At 49.7% G+C, this 12838-nt stretch overlaps 1 protein-coding gene across 3 annotated transcripts in view; it reads left to right on the forward strand.

Moving 5' to 3' along the window:
• Positions 1–2117: 2117 nt before the first annotated feature.
• The window catches only part of ADAMTSL3 (ADAMTS like 3), a 338072-nt gene continuing 327351 nt past the window's right edge, over positions 2118–12838 (forward strand). For 2 of the 3 annotated variants that reach the window (XM_077874049.1, XM_077874059.1), the window contains exons 1-2: positions 2118–2232; positions 3518–3619. In XM_077874049.1, the coding sequence (XP_077730175.1) occupies positions 3551–3619 (69 nt within the window). In that variant the 5' untranslated portion in view covers positions 2118–2232; positions 3518–3550. The remainder of the gene's footprint in view (positions 2233–3517; positions 3620–12838) is intronic. The other variant, XM_077874055.1, reaches the window with a different exon arrangement.

The following is a 12838-nucleotide window of genomic DNA, read 5'->3' on the forward strand; positions in this document are numbered from 1 at the left end:
TGCCTACCCCGTAGGCTGGCGCGATGACTGACTTACTACCTGCAAAGTGCCTGGAACAGTGCCTGGCGTACCATAGATGTTCTGAAATGATGTTGTTATTTCCCTACTGATACCCTGATATGAGAAGCACATATGGGCGGTCCTCATTACTTGCAGATTCCATGTTTGTGAATTCACCTACTTGCTAAGATTTATTTGGAACCCACAAATCTTGCAGTTCTATCATGGCATTTGGCAAAGGGGCAGAAACTGTGACTCGTCTGGTATGTATGTTCCCAGTTAAGGTAGACAGGGTGGCGCTCCTTTGCCTTCTTGTTTCAGCGTTCACACTGCAAAGAAGTGTCCTCTTATGGTCTGTGTGGTGCCACTTTTTACATTTTTGTCTTCTTTGTTGGTAATCTTGCTGTTTAAGAGAGCCCCCAAGGGCAGTGCTGGAGCGCTGGAAAGTGCTCCTAAGCAGCGGTTGGAATGAGCCCTACAGAGAAAATTCCCGGGCTAGATGTGCGTCATTGAGGCAGGAGTTGTACTGCTGGTGGCCCCGGGTTCAATGCTAACGAATCAATAAGGTATGGTTCAGTGAGAAGCCTGTATAAGATGAGGTTGTGTGTTGATTGGTTGATGGACCTAACTCTCTATTTCAGTGGTTCGGTATTCACAAATTCATTGTTCCCTTGACTTCATGAGAACATAACCATGGCAAAGAAAACTGTCCACAGGTGCGTTCTTTGTGGCTCAGCCCAGGGCTCCCTGCCCCCTACCACGTAGCCGAGCCTTGCATCCTGCTCCTCTGCCTCTTCAACTGAAGGTCCTCTGCGCATTTCCCCATGAGATTCCAGCCGTTTCACATGGAGTGGAGAGCCAGTCCCCACTGGAGAGATCCTCCTCTTGGCCAGGGGAGTCACCGGGGCAAGGAAGGTACGGTGGGGGGTGGGGTGGGGAGGCAGGGGGTCAGCTCCTCTTGGTAAAGCTCTAGCACCATCTGAATGTCTCAACTACAGAACAGGGAGGAGAGCAACTTTGGGGATGAACAACAGAGGAACTTTAGAGAGAAGGGGACGCGGGCTGCCACCGTGGCTTTGCAAGTCCCTGCGTGCTGGGTATTTACGCCCCGGGCCTCAGCTTCCTTCCTCACTGTGGAAGGGGACTGACCGTCCCCAAAGGCGGCGCCTGCGGAGCTCCGCGCGTGGCTAGCACGCGCCGGGCACCCGAGGAAGTGGTGCCCGTGGTCCTGCTAGGCGGGGGCATAAGGCAGACTTTCCGGGCGATTCCTTGGCCCCTGCCTTTATCCTCCTGAGATGAAGCCAGAGCCGGGGACAAACATTTCATCCCAATTCTCTACGCTTCCATAAGGAAAGTCACCGGGTCTCGACACTCACCCCCGCCCCTCACGCCGGGCCTGGCACCCCAGGGTCTGGGCAGCTCAAACACGCCCAGCTCCCGCGAAGTCGCGGCCAGTGTCCGGCCTCGGGTGCCCCTGCTCGGCGCTGGGGGCCCCTGGCGGCCAGGTGTCCTCGCGGCGAGCGCGCCCAGGGGTCCGTGGCCGGCACCGGGTCTGCGCGGGGCGCCCGGGTCGAGGCCGCCCGGACGGGGCGGGGGGGGCGCGCGGACTCCGCCGAGGTCCGCACGGGCCGGGGCGCCGGGTGCTGCCGGAGGGGCGGCGGGGGGCGCCCGGGCCGCTGGCGAGGCCGCGGCCGCCTCTCCCCAGCGCGCCTGCCGGCGGCGGCGGCCGTGGCGGCGTCGGCAATCCCGGCTCTTGGCACCACGCCTGGCGGCCGGCCCAGGGCGAGGAGTGGCTTCCAGGAAGCGGGCGGAGGAGCGTTCCAGCCGCGTCTCGCCGTCGCCGAGGCCCCGAGCGCTCCGAGCGGCCCGGGCCCGGCCCCTCCCGCGCTCCCCTCGCGCCCCGGCGCCCCCGGCTCGGGCGGAGGGCGGAGGGCGGAGGGCGGAGGGCGGAGGGCGGCCGGGCGCGCCGTGCACTTGCCGGGCGGTGCAGGTGGCGGCGCGCGCCCTCCGCCTCTGGGCCCCCGCCAGCGCCGCGCGGCGCCCGGAGGGGGCGGGAGAGGCGGGGCGGCCCCCGTCCCAGCCCCATTTAACTGCTCGGCCGCGCAGCGACTGCGGCGCCGCGGGCTGAGGCCGGCGTCGGGGAACGTCCCGGGCCCGGATTCCGCACGAGGCGCTGCCGGGGCCGCCCCGCGCCGCCCGGGCCGCACGTCCCAGGGTTGTGTGCGGCGCCAGGTGGGTGCCGCGGGCTCCGCGCGGGGGTGCGGGAGCGCCGGGGGACTCGAGCGGCCGGGGTCCCCGGGACCCGGCTCTCACCCTCTGCGGGGCTCGGGGACCGCGGGTCCGGCCCGCTCCGGGGGGCGGGGGGCGTGCGGGGAGGGCCGTGCCCTGCCGGCGGGCGGGGGGCGCTGGCGATCGCGGGGGGCCCTGGGGAGCGGGGCCCTCGGGGGCGGGCAGCCAGGAGCGCGGAGCGTCGCAAGGTCCGGCCGCTGGCCCGTGGGGCGCGAGCGCGGGAGCAGGGGCCGGGGACGCGCGGGAGGAGCCAGCGCGGGGCGGCGGGCGGCCGGCGGGGCGCGCGGTCCCGGTCCCGGGCCCGGCACCGGCCGCCTCCCTTCGGCCCCGAGTCGCCGCCGCAGGTCGGAAACAGCAGCACATTTGCGGATCGCATTAGGCCGGGCCCTTAATGCCTTCTCCAGATGGAGGGAAGCCACCGACCCGCCCCCGGACACCGGCTCCGCCAAGGCGCCCGCGAGGCGAAGCGAGAGGCGAGTGTGACCTCGGCTTTTCCAGTCTCGGGCTCATACTGACTTCCCTGTAAATTGTGGGGAGAGCTCGGAGGACCCCCCGCGGCCCGCCCGGGCTCCGGCGGCCTCTGCTGGTGTGCCCTCACCCGCTCTCGGGAGACGGTGCTGGGTTGGCGCGGAGGCTGCGCGCTCGGGACCTCCCCGGGCCCAGCCCAGATCTAGCTGCAGGTCCCGGTGCGCACGGCACGCGGTGGCATCGCTGGGGAAAGCCTTGAACTCTCAGACCTGCGTTCCAGTCCTACAACAGTCACCGTCTTGCTGTGTGACCTTAGGCAGGTCCCTGCCCCTCTCTGGGGTGGCTTAGTTGGTCTTAGATTCATTTTTGCCTGAAGTCGAAGAAGAAGCTGGCAGGTGCCCTAATCCTTGGCTCCATGCTGGCTTCCTGAGTCAGATGCCAGCAGCCACACCCTGCTGCTGACACATGAGCTGGAAAGTGGTCGGTGCAGAGATGTCTCAGCTTTTGAAAGCCTGGAGGTGTGTGGGTTGCTTGTTGGGGTCAGGTCCAGCTGCCCTCCTGACCCTGATGTGGACCGGTCTTAAAGACAGATTTCCATAGCCTCTACCATGTTGCCGGTAGCTCCATCCTGGACCTGCACAAGCCTTTTTCAAGACATTATGGGAGGCTCAGGATGCCTCCCTCTGATTGGTCTCTTAAGTCATCCTTGCTGCCACTGGGGACAGAGCAGGTTGGAAACCAACTTTTTCTTCTTTTGCAGGCTCAAGAGAGATTCCCCAGGAGACTGGACCCCATGGCTTCCTGGAAGAGCTCCTGGTGGCTGCTAATGTGGATGGTCTTCATGCACTCTGCCCTCCTGCAGGTAACATGCAGAGCAAGAAGAATGACAGGCATCCCTCTGCTTGCTTGGGAGCATTATTCTAAATCACCTAAAATGTGGTAGGATTTGTGTTAACCCCATACCAAAGGGAACCTAATGTTCTCTCTTACCTCCAGCAAATGGTATTTCTGGTCATCTTAGCTGTAAGAATGATTCAGATCCCTTGGGTCCTTCCTGAGTCTTGAGCAGGTCTTTGATACCACTTGGATACCATGTACCAGCAGTGACTTGGGGCTGTTGGTGGGCCCTGTCTTTTCAGTCTAGAATGGCTGCCTGCCTGTGCCCAGTAGAGGCGAGGCTGATAAAGGCCCGGACACAATGAACGGGGCAGAGCTCAGGTTCTGACCTCAGTTCAGCCGCTAAGTCAGTATTCTGAGTTGACTTCTGTCAACACATATCACACCATTTTGCAGTCCTTTCTTTAGACCCCTGTCTTTCTCACAAGCCTGGGAAGGCCTGGCTCATCTCTTGCATCCTCATTTGCCTTTAAGGCAGACTGAAATATAGGAGTGAAGAGAGCATCGCCGGAGAGACAATAGGGAATGGTGGAGACTACAGCAAAGTAGGATGGCACATGCTCCATCTTGTTACAGGAGCCTCTACTCACCTCCAGCTGATCGTTGCCAAGTGGGAACACAAACCCAGGATGGCCATATCTTCTCATTTTCTAGATAGCGGGATCATCCAGATTTTCTCTGAAACCTCCCAGTTTTGAAAGCATTGAAAGCCAGGCAGATGTGTGTGCAGCCTGGATTTTGCCACGGAGTTCATAGTCCGTGTTCTAAGGGTCCAGAGCAAGTCTTAGCATGGCCTCCCAGACCTGCTCCTGGCTCAGGACAGCAACTTTGCATGAACTAGAACAAGGCGACCCCTCTCTTCAGACATAACTTCTTGGGCACATGGCTTGGTGGCCTGTGTCTCCACAGGGTCTAGCAAAGGGCCTGGCCCTTCAGAAGGGCATTCATGTCTGTTAAATGAGGATTCACACTTGAATAAAGGCACACACCATGGGATAGATTAATCAGAGTGCCTCTCCTCTTGGTTTCTTGGACATAGTGTTTCTGAGCCTCTTCCAACTCTAACGCCCTGTGATTTCAGTGGCTCACAAAACCTGGTTGTTGATGTGCACTTTCTCCCCCATTATCCCATCTCATTCATGCTGCTCCATAAGCACATTCTAATAGATAGCTTTTGTGAGAACAGAAGTTAAGTATTTTCAGGGTGATTTTAGGGTTTCTCTAGTCCATGTGGTGTAACGTGCTGGCAAATGGTGGAGGCTTGCTTTTCCGACCCCCCCCCCCGCCACCCCAGCAGAGCTGAAAAAGGCTATGACAGCTTCAGAGCTTTATTCCTGGGGCTGAGGTTTCAAGGCACAGCGTTTCATTTTGTCTTCTTGCACCCTATAAAATTTAAATGTGCTTTGAGGCAGTCTGTTGACCTTTGGCCAAGGGCAGTGTTTGCCCAGCTTGAATCACTCAGTGACCTCTTTTGAATTTTTCCATATCTGTGTGCCTCTGGCAGCGTTGTTTCCATGTATGGGGCAGTGTGCGCAGGAGATCGTAAAAGGAGGTTTCGGACTACACTATCATCCACACTGCCCATTGCTCGACTCCCAGCACCACTGCTTCCTGACCTGTCACATAAACTTCTCTGCATCGGTTTGTGCATCTGTAGAGAGGGGCATCTGCCTCATGGAATTGTTTGGAGGAGTTAATCCACTGCAAATGGAAGAAAGGAACAGACAAAACAGAGACAGTGTCTGGCATGTAATAAGTGCAATAGACCTGAGCTCTCTGCTGCTGCTGATGCTGCCGCCTGCACCCAGGTTTAAAACTAGAGCAGTGCCTGTAGTTCCCGCTGTGGTACTGTAGGGGGCACTCGGGAGGCATCAGCTGAACAGAGAAGCTGCTGAACTGGTGAGGAGGAGGTGGGGCCCGTATCTTCTCAGGACAGTTCCCTCAGGTGTGAGTGGGGTTGGCCAGGACACTCTCACCGTGGGCCTGGGGAGAATGTTATAGTGAAGGGTCCCTCAGTCCTGAGACCCTGCTCATGGGCACGTGGTTGTCTGCCTACAGTCAGCCTGGGTTTGATTCAAAGCTGCCCCTCTGGGGTGTCCGGGGACTTTGGTGTTTGGGGGCCTTAAGATATTCTTCAGTATCTCCCCTTGCTTTGTCAATGCTGCCCCTAGGTGGCTGGTGGAGAATTAATAGACACGAGGCTGAGCCACAGGGAGCGTGGGTGTGTCAACTCATTTAATAAAAACTAGATTTCCTTTAATACATCAGCGAAAACTCAACCTCTTATATTCGCTGACCACAAGTGAATGTGATGGATTGCAGAGCAAACCATGAGGTCGGCAGGCTTGTGTTTTTATAACTTGTTCTTGAGGGTTTCTGGAGGAGCTTACTGTTTCCCTCACCCTTCCTGTGTCATGGGCCTTGGAAGCTCCCTGTTGCTCCACATCCTTTCCTTCAGGATCCTGGTCTCCCCTGAGAAGGCAGCTGCCCCTGTTTCAGCTCTCCCCTGCAGCCTCCATCGGGAAGCTTCCACTCAGTGGGTCTCAACATGGTGCCGAGGAATGGGCTCCAACTGTGTTTCATCAGATTCATTCCATTCCTTAGTGAAATCTTGGACAGATTCACTTTCATTTTTTCATTTGAAAAAAGTCCAGTCCAATTTTAAATCTTGATTCCCTACTTTGATTTAAATCTCACCTCCCTTCTGTCTAGTGTAGGGTTGATCACCTGACTCTGGGCACATAAAGCGAGATTGTGCTGTGGTCTAGTCTCTTCCCACCTCAACCAGCGGTGAGGACTGGTTCTGGGGCACTTCTTCCTTTTAATTATTCTGGATCTGGCTTTCCTGGCATTGGAAATAGCAGAGGTGGTGGGGAGAAGAGCAGAGAGATTTCTACTTCCTGCCCAGCACGCAGCTCTGTGGGCTAGGGTACAAGCATGGTGGTTTAAACCCCAACCCATGGCATAACCTACAGACTTGCCAAATCACTGTACCATATGCCTGAAACGAATGAAGCATTGTGTGTCAACCACACTTCAGTTAGAAAAAGACACCCCAGCTCCCTTTGGTGTTGTCTACTTGATTGATAGGAAATGTATGCATTCTTGCTGTGCAGACAGTGGAGGCATCAGATTCTCCACACTGCCTCCTCTCTCTGGCTGCCAGCTGCCTCCAGCTCCCCACTCCCTGCCCGGGGAGGCCCAGGGATGCATCAGCAGACCCTCTGAGCAGATGCCTATCTGGGGGGTGGATTGCCAGGCTCTGCTTGCAGGCTCACCATGCAGTCTCTTTGGGTGTTCTTTTTCCTCAGTGAATCTCAGCCCTCCATAGAGATGAGGGAGGTGGTGACTGGTGACAGTAGGGCTTGTCATGGCCCTCCCTCCCTGGCGAGCTCTGAGGCAGGCATCTGCCCAATGTCAGTCACTCTCTTTAGAAAGTGAGGCACTTAGCTCCTCTTTGTCACCACTTTGGGCTATGAGACCAATGTTTTAGAATGGGGAAAGATCCCCCTGACTATTGTGACACTGAAATTAGACGCGATGGCTCTAGGCTTAGGGCCAGTGCTGGTCTAAGTGGTAGTTCTGCTCTCAGGGATTTGGATTTCAGCAATGCTGGCCTGAAGTTTTAAGGATTGCTGTTCTAGGTGGTTCTTGGTGGTTCTGGTCTCAGTGCTTCTCTCTGGCATGGTTTCTGGTCTTTATCCATCATTCTGGTTTCCTCAGTTCTGGTATGGGGAGGGGTTCTGATCTTGGTGATTCTGGATGTTTGGGTGGTTCGAGACTTGATGGCAGTTTTGTCTGGGTGGCTGTTATCTTGGTGGAGGCTTTGGGATTCGTAGTTCTCGTCCTGGTGTTGGCTCTGGCCTTGGCCATGGTTCTTCCCTTCTCATGCCACAAACATTAATAGTGACCTTTTAGCTCTCACCCTATCCCTTTTACATCAGAAGGCAGACCCCAAGCCTTGGTGGTTGTTGCGAGGTGCAGAAATCTCCTACCTCCTCAGAACTATTCTCCTAGCCTGGGAGAAGGAGGGGAGTGGACTCAGGTGGCAGCCTGGGTCAGTGTCGTCTTGATTGAATTGGGTCCTGTGTGAGCAGTGGTTAGAGAGCCATCAACACTTGTATTCACTCTTCACAGAGTGAGTTCTGCCGATACCAGTGAGTTCCTGGTACAACCACTTTTCCTCTCATACTCTCATGTGCATGACCTCCCGTCTTCAGAACTCCCCAGCCATGTTCTGTGGCGCTTTTTCCTGCTGGTCTCCATCTAGACAAGAGGTTTAAGAGAATGGCAGTGAATTAATTGATTGACCTCATTGCCGTAGCTTGACATTCTGTGTCTAGCAGCACTGAGCACTGGCAGGTAATTATGCATGTAAAAATTTAAATCGTAGAAAAATAGAAGATCTGAATAAATGAAAGGAAAATCAAAATAAAAAATTTGCCTTCCTACTGCCACCCAGGTAATAACTTTTAAAGTTTTCATGTGTAATCCTTCAGACTTTTTCTATGCATAAATATGATATAAATACATGTGTTATGTTTTGATAAGTGGGATTATGCTACAGATTCTGTTATATATCATTGTTTTCAGTGAATATATCATGAATATCTTTCCATGTCAGTACATATATGACTGTGTTTTCGTTTGTAATGTCTGTGTTCATTGTACTTAGGGTATACTATGATACCATAATTTAAACTCATTATTTCTTTGTTTGACATTTGGGTTGTTTCCAAGATAGTTCGTTCACTTGTGTTTGCCATCAGCCACTTGTAGTGAATATCTTATGCTCACACATTTTCTTGCTTATTTGAATATTCCTTAGAATAATTTTTTCTTAGTTGACTGTGCTTTGCTACCCATTTGATATACCTCTCTTTGTCCTCTTTTATTCTGGGTAGAGGTCTTCCAGCATTCTGGGTTTTATGTTGTAGATGTACTCCCTGTATGACTTCACCATCTACAGTGATTTTGGATGCAGATTCCAAGCTGTGTGTGACACTCATGATGGAGCCTGAGTGGAAAGACCTGAGCTTGTCCTGGCGGGAGGGTCCACCTTGTTACCACATTGCTCCCAAGGCCTCTCATAGCTGCAGGATGGAGTCATTGGGTAGATCCCTTGAGAATCCAGGGGAAGAATGAAGGGGAACCCCCTTGTTATTTGTCATATATGACACCTGACTCCTTTCTCTTCCTGCCTCTCTGACCTTCCCATCTCTGGCTTTCTATTTTTTATTTTTATTTTTTTAAAAGATTTTATTTATTTATTCATGAGGGACACACAGAGAGAGGCAGAGACATAGACAGAGGTTTCTCATAGGGAGCCCGATGTGGGACTTGATCCTGGACTCCGGGGATCACACCCTGAGCCACGCCCTGAATCCCCCATCTCTGGCTTTTTTTTTTTTTTTAAAGCTGCTCAGTTCTAAATCTTTTTTTTTTAATTTTTATTTATGATAGTCACAGAGAGAGAGAGAGAGAGAGAGAGAGAGAGACATAGGCAGAGGGAGAAGCAGGCTCCATGCAGGGAGCCTGACGTGGGATTCGATCCCGGTCTCCAGGATCACGCCCCGGGCCAAAGGCAGGCGCCAAACCGCTGCGCCACCCAGGGATCCCAAAGCTGCTCAGTTCTAGAGTTCTGCACTTGGCCTCTTCTTTCTCCCTTCATAGGCTGTCCCTGGGTACCTTCCATTACTCCTTTGTTTTTTTCTCCAGAGGTTCCTGCCTGGGGTTTATTACCAGGGGACCCAGCTCTCCTAGCGATTCAGGCTTTCAAATTAGATTCTCCATACACTGGAAAGATAAAAAGGTGGCTTCTATTTTACTCTAACTTCTAAATATAAACATTGGAGATAAGACACAATTTTGATAAGTTTATTTTGGTTTGCCTGTCTTTGCCTCTTTCTTTCTTTCTTTCTTTCTTTCTTTCTTTCTTTCTTTCTTTCTTTCTTTCTTTTTCTTTCCTTTCCCTTCCTTCCTTCCTTCCTTCCTTCCTTCCTTCCTTCCTTCCTTCCTTCCTTCCTTCCTTTCTTCTTCTTCTTCTTCTTCTTCTTCTTCTTCTTCTTCTTCTTCTTCTTTCTTTCTTTCTTTCTTTCTTTCTTTCTTTCTTTCTTTCTTTCTTTCTTTCTTTCTTTCTTTCTTTCTTTCTTTCTTTCTTTCTTTCTTTCTTTCTTTCTTTCTTTCTTTCTTTTCTTTCTTTCACTCAAAAGCCTCTCTAAAATGGAAGAGGCCAGTATTTCTGAGAGGCTTCTATGTGCCTCTTCCATGAGCTGCACATCAGTTTATCCAGGAGCTATTTTTTTTTTTTTAGATTTTATTTATTTATTCATGGGGGTGGGGGAGAGACACAGGCAGAGGGAGAAGCAGGCTTCATGAAGGGAGCTTGATTCCAGGATCACACCCTGGGTTGAAGGCAGGTGCTAAACTGCTGAGCCACCCAGGGATCCCCTATCTAGGAGCTATTATTAGTTCCTTCCACTAGACTATTCCTTGGGGCCTCAAACACACTACTTCCTAAATGGAAGTCCTCAGCCCCCCCCTGCTCCTGACTGTGTCTCAGTGCTTGGATTCTCTGTCTTCTGGTCATCTGAGCCAGAATCCTGGGCTCCCTCTAGAGGCATTCATCTTTGTCACCCTTCCCGGTGCCTGTTCTCACTAACTTGGATTTGTTCTATCTCAGAACTTGTTTTTTAAATCTGTGTCTGCCCCTCTGCTTCCATTGATTTGTTTGAAGAGTAGGGTACCTAGCAGCACGGGGTATGAAATCAGGATGAACAAAGACAGTTTGTAGTCATACTGGAGAGGACCTTGAGGAGCATGCTACGTAAGTCAGCAATAAAGAGGACTTTATTCAGTGGGCAGTGTGGACTCCTGTGGGTGTTCAGGGGGTTATGGAGGCACTGTTAGGATTCCAGTGGACCACTGGTGATGCACTTGAACAGAGGTGCTTGGAAGGCAGCTGGCACAGGTCCAGGTTGGTAATAAGGAGACCTTCAACTCAGTTCACAAGAGTGCCATGGGTGGGAGTTAGCTGCAGATAAGAGGATGGATAAGGAAACCATTTTAGAACTGAGAGATAGATCCCGACAAGTACCGTGAGATAGAGAGAGAGGGAAAAAACATGAAGACTCCTTCAGGTTTTGAACAAGTTTTAGAGACTTATGAAAATGAAAGTTGACCCTGATCTTGTGAAATGATTGGTGATGTTTGAAAGAGCAGTTTCAGGACAAGATGTGGATTACAGAAGGTGAGGCATGGAATAAAGAGAATGTGCAATGCTCTTTGAAAAGGAAACAGGATCATTAGAAAGGTTATTCTGGGCAAAGTGAACATGTCAGCATATATGGACTCCATAGGGGAGCATCTAGGAGAAAAAGGAGGGATTAAAGATACAAGAGGAAAAAACCAATTATATGTAATTTCTTCGTAACAGAAAAGTGGGCAGTGTTCCCCCACTGCCTTGCTAATGGATCTTAAAGCACCAAAGCTAACATCTTATGGAAACCACATTTCAAGGTTTGTGATTGTGATTGCTTGCAGTTTATTTTTACAAAGATGCTAATTTCCATAAATAGCATGGAAACATAAAGCAGTTTCCTCTCCAAGTATTTTATGCAATTACTTTCTAGAATTTGTCAGCACTGAACAGCTCCAGCCAATGTATGCTACAAATTATTGTGGTCAAATACTCAGAAATGTATTTGTTCTCCAAGCCTTCATGTATAAATATAATAGCCTTTTGTTTTGAAAATAATTTAGAAAAAGGAAGAATGCCCATTATATTAATAAGAACTCATTTGTACTATTAAAGGACTCTTTAAATTCTCTTTGCTCTCTCTTTTGAAATTTCCATTGTGTGTTTTTCCTGATTTAAAAACATAAAACATATTTATTAGAAAAAAATGTAGAAAAACAAAGGGAAAAATATAATCTTTAGTTGTACCGATTGTTAGGATTTTGTTGTATATATGTATTCCTAATATTCTTTTTAGAATATTAACATCTATGCATCTTTTAAAAAGTGATTATACTGTATTTTGATGGTAATTTTTAAAAAATTTAACAATGTGAGGAATATTTCCATATGTCCTTAAATATTTTTTCTATTATAACATTTAATGTCTTCAGAGTACTGCATTGTTTGGATGTGCTATATTATATTAAGCAATTCTTTACTGCTGAACCTCGATATCAGTTTCTTGCTGTTACAAATAATGCTGCTACAAAAACGTATGCAGATCCATCTTGCTCACATTCATGATTATTTTCCTTAAATACATTTCTAAGAAAATGTATTCATTGAAACATAATTTGGGGGTCAAAAGCCATGTGGTTTTAAGACCTTAAGTTTATACTATCAAGTTCTCTTTCAGAAAGCTTCTCTCAATGTGTTCTCTTACTGTGTAATAGTTGTCAGGATAAGATTGAAGGAAATCTTAGCAGTGAAAGATTCTTAAAAATATTTTTGGGCCATTTCTTTCTCTTTTTTTATAGATTTTATCTATTTATTCATGAGAGACAGAGAGAAAGAGAGAGAGAGAGAGAGTGAGAGAGGCAGAGACTTGGCAAAGGGAGAAGCGGGCTCCCTGCAGGGAGCCCGATGTGGGACTCAATACCCAGGCCACAGGATCATGCCCTGAGCCCAAGACAGACACTCAACCACTGAGCCATTCAGGCGTCCCACTTTTGGGCCATTTCCAATACTGCCTTTATATAAGGTTTCCTCAAGATATTAGAAACAGTGTAACAGATTTTATCTTCGCATTTTTGCCTGTTTTTTTCTATTGAGAATTTCTTACCAATTTGTAAGTGTTCTTTATATATAAAGAATATTATCCTTTTTTGTTGCAAATAGTTTTCTCATTTTTTCATTAATATTTTGTTTTTATTTATGTTTTGAATACACTGACATTTAAAATTTTCAAGCCATTTTCTCTGGGAATCTCTTAAGAACTCTTTGCCTCTGCATCATGCTTAGAAATGACATCATACTGAAAGAAAATATATGTGTATATCTTCTAGTCTTTTAAAAAGAGCATTAGCATTTCAATTTTAGAATATATTTAATTAATCTGCTAGTTTCTTCCTGTGCTAATATTGTATTTTTAAACAATCTACTATAGCTTTGTAGTGCGTTCAGTAACTATCAAGGTAAGACCTCTCTTTGTTATTATACTTTTGA

Source organism: Canis aureus, chromosome 2 (genome assembly GCF_053574225.1).
Source record: "Canis aureus isolate CA01 chromosome 2, VMU_Caureus_v.1.0, whole genome shotgun sequence".
In the NCBI taxonomy this organism is placed as follows: domain Eukaryota; kingdom Metazoa; phylum Chordata; class Mammalia; order Carnivora; family Canidae; genus Canis; species Canis aureus.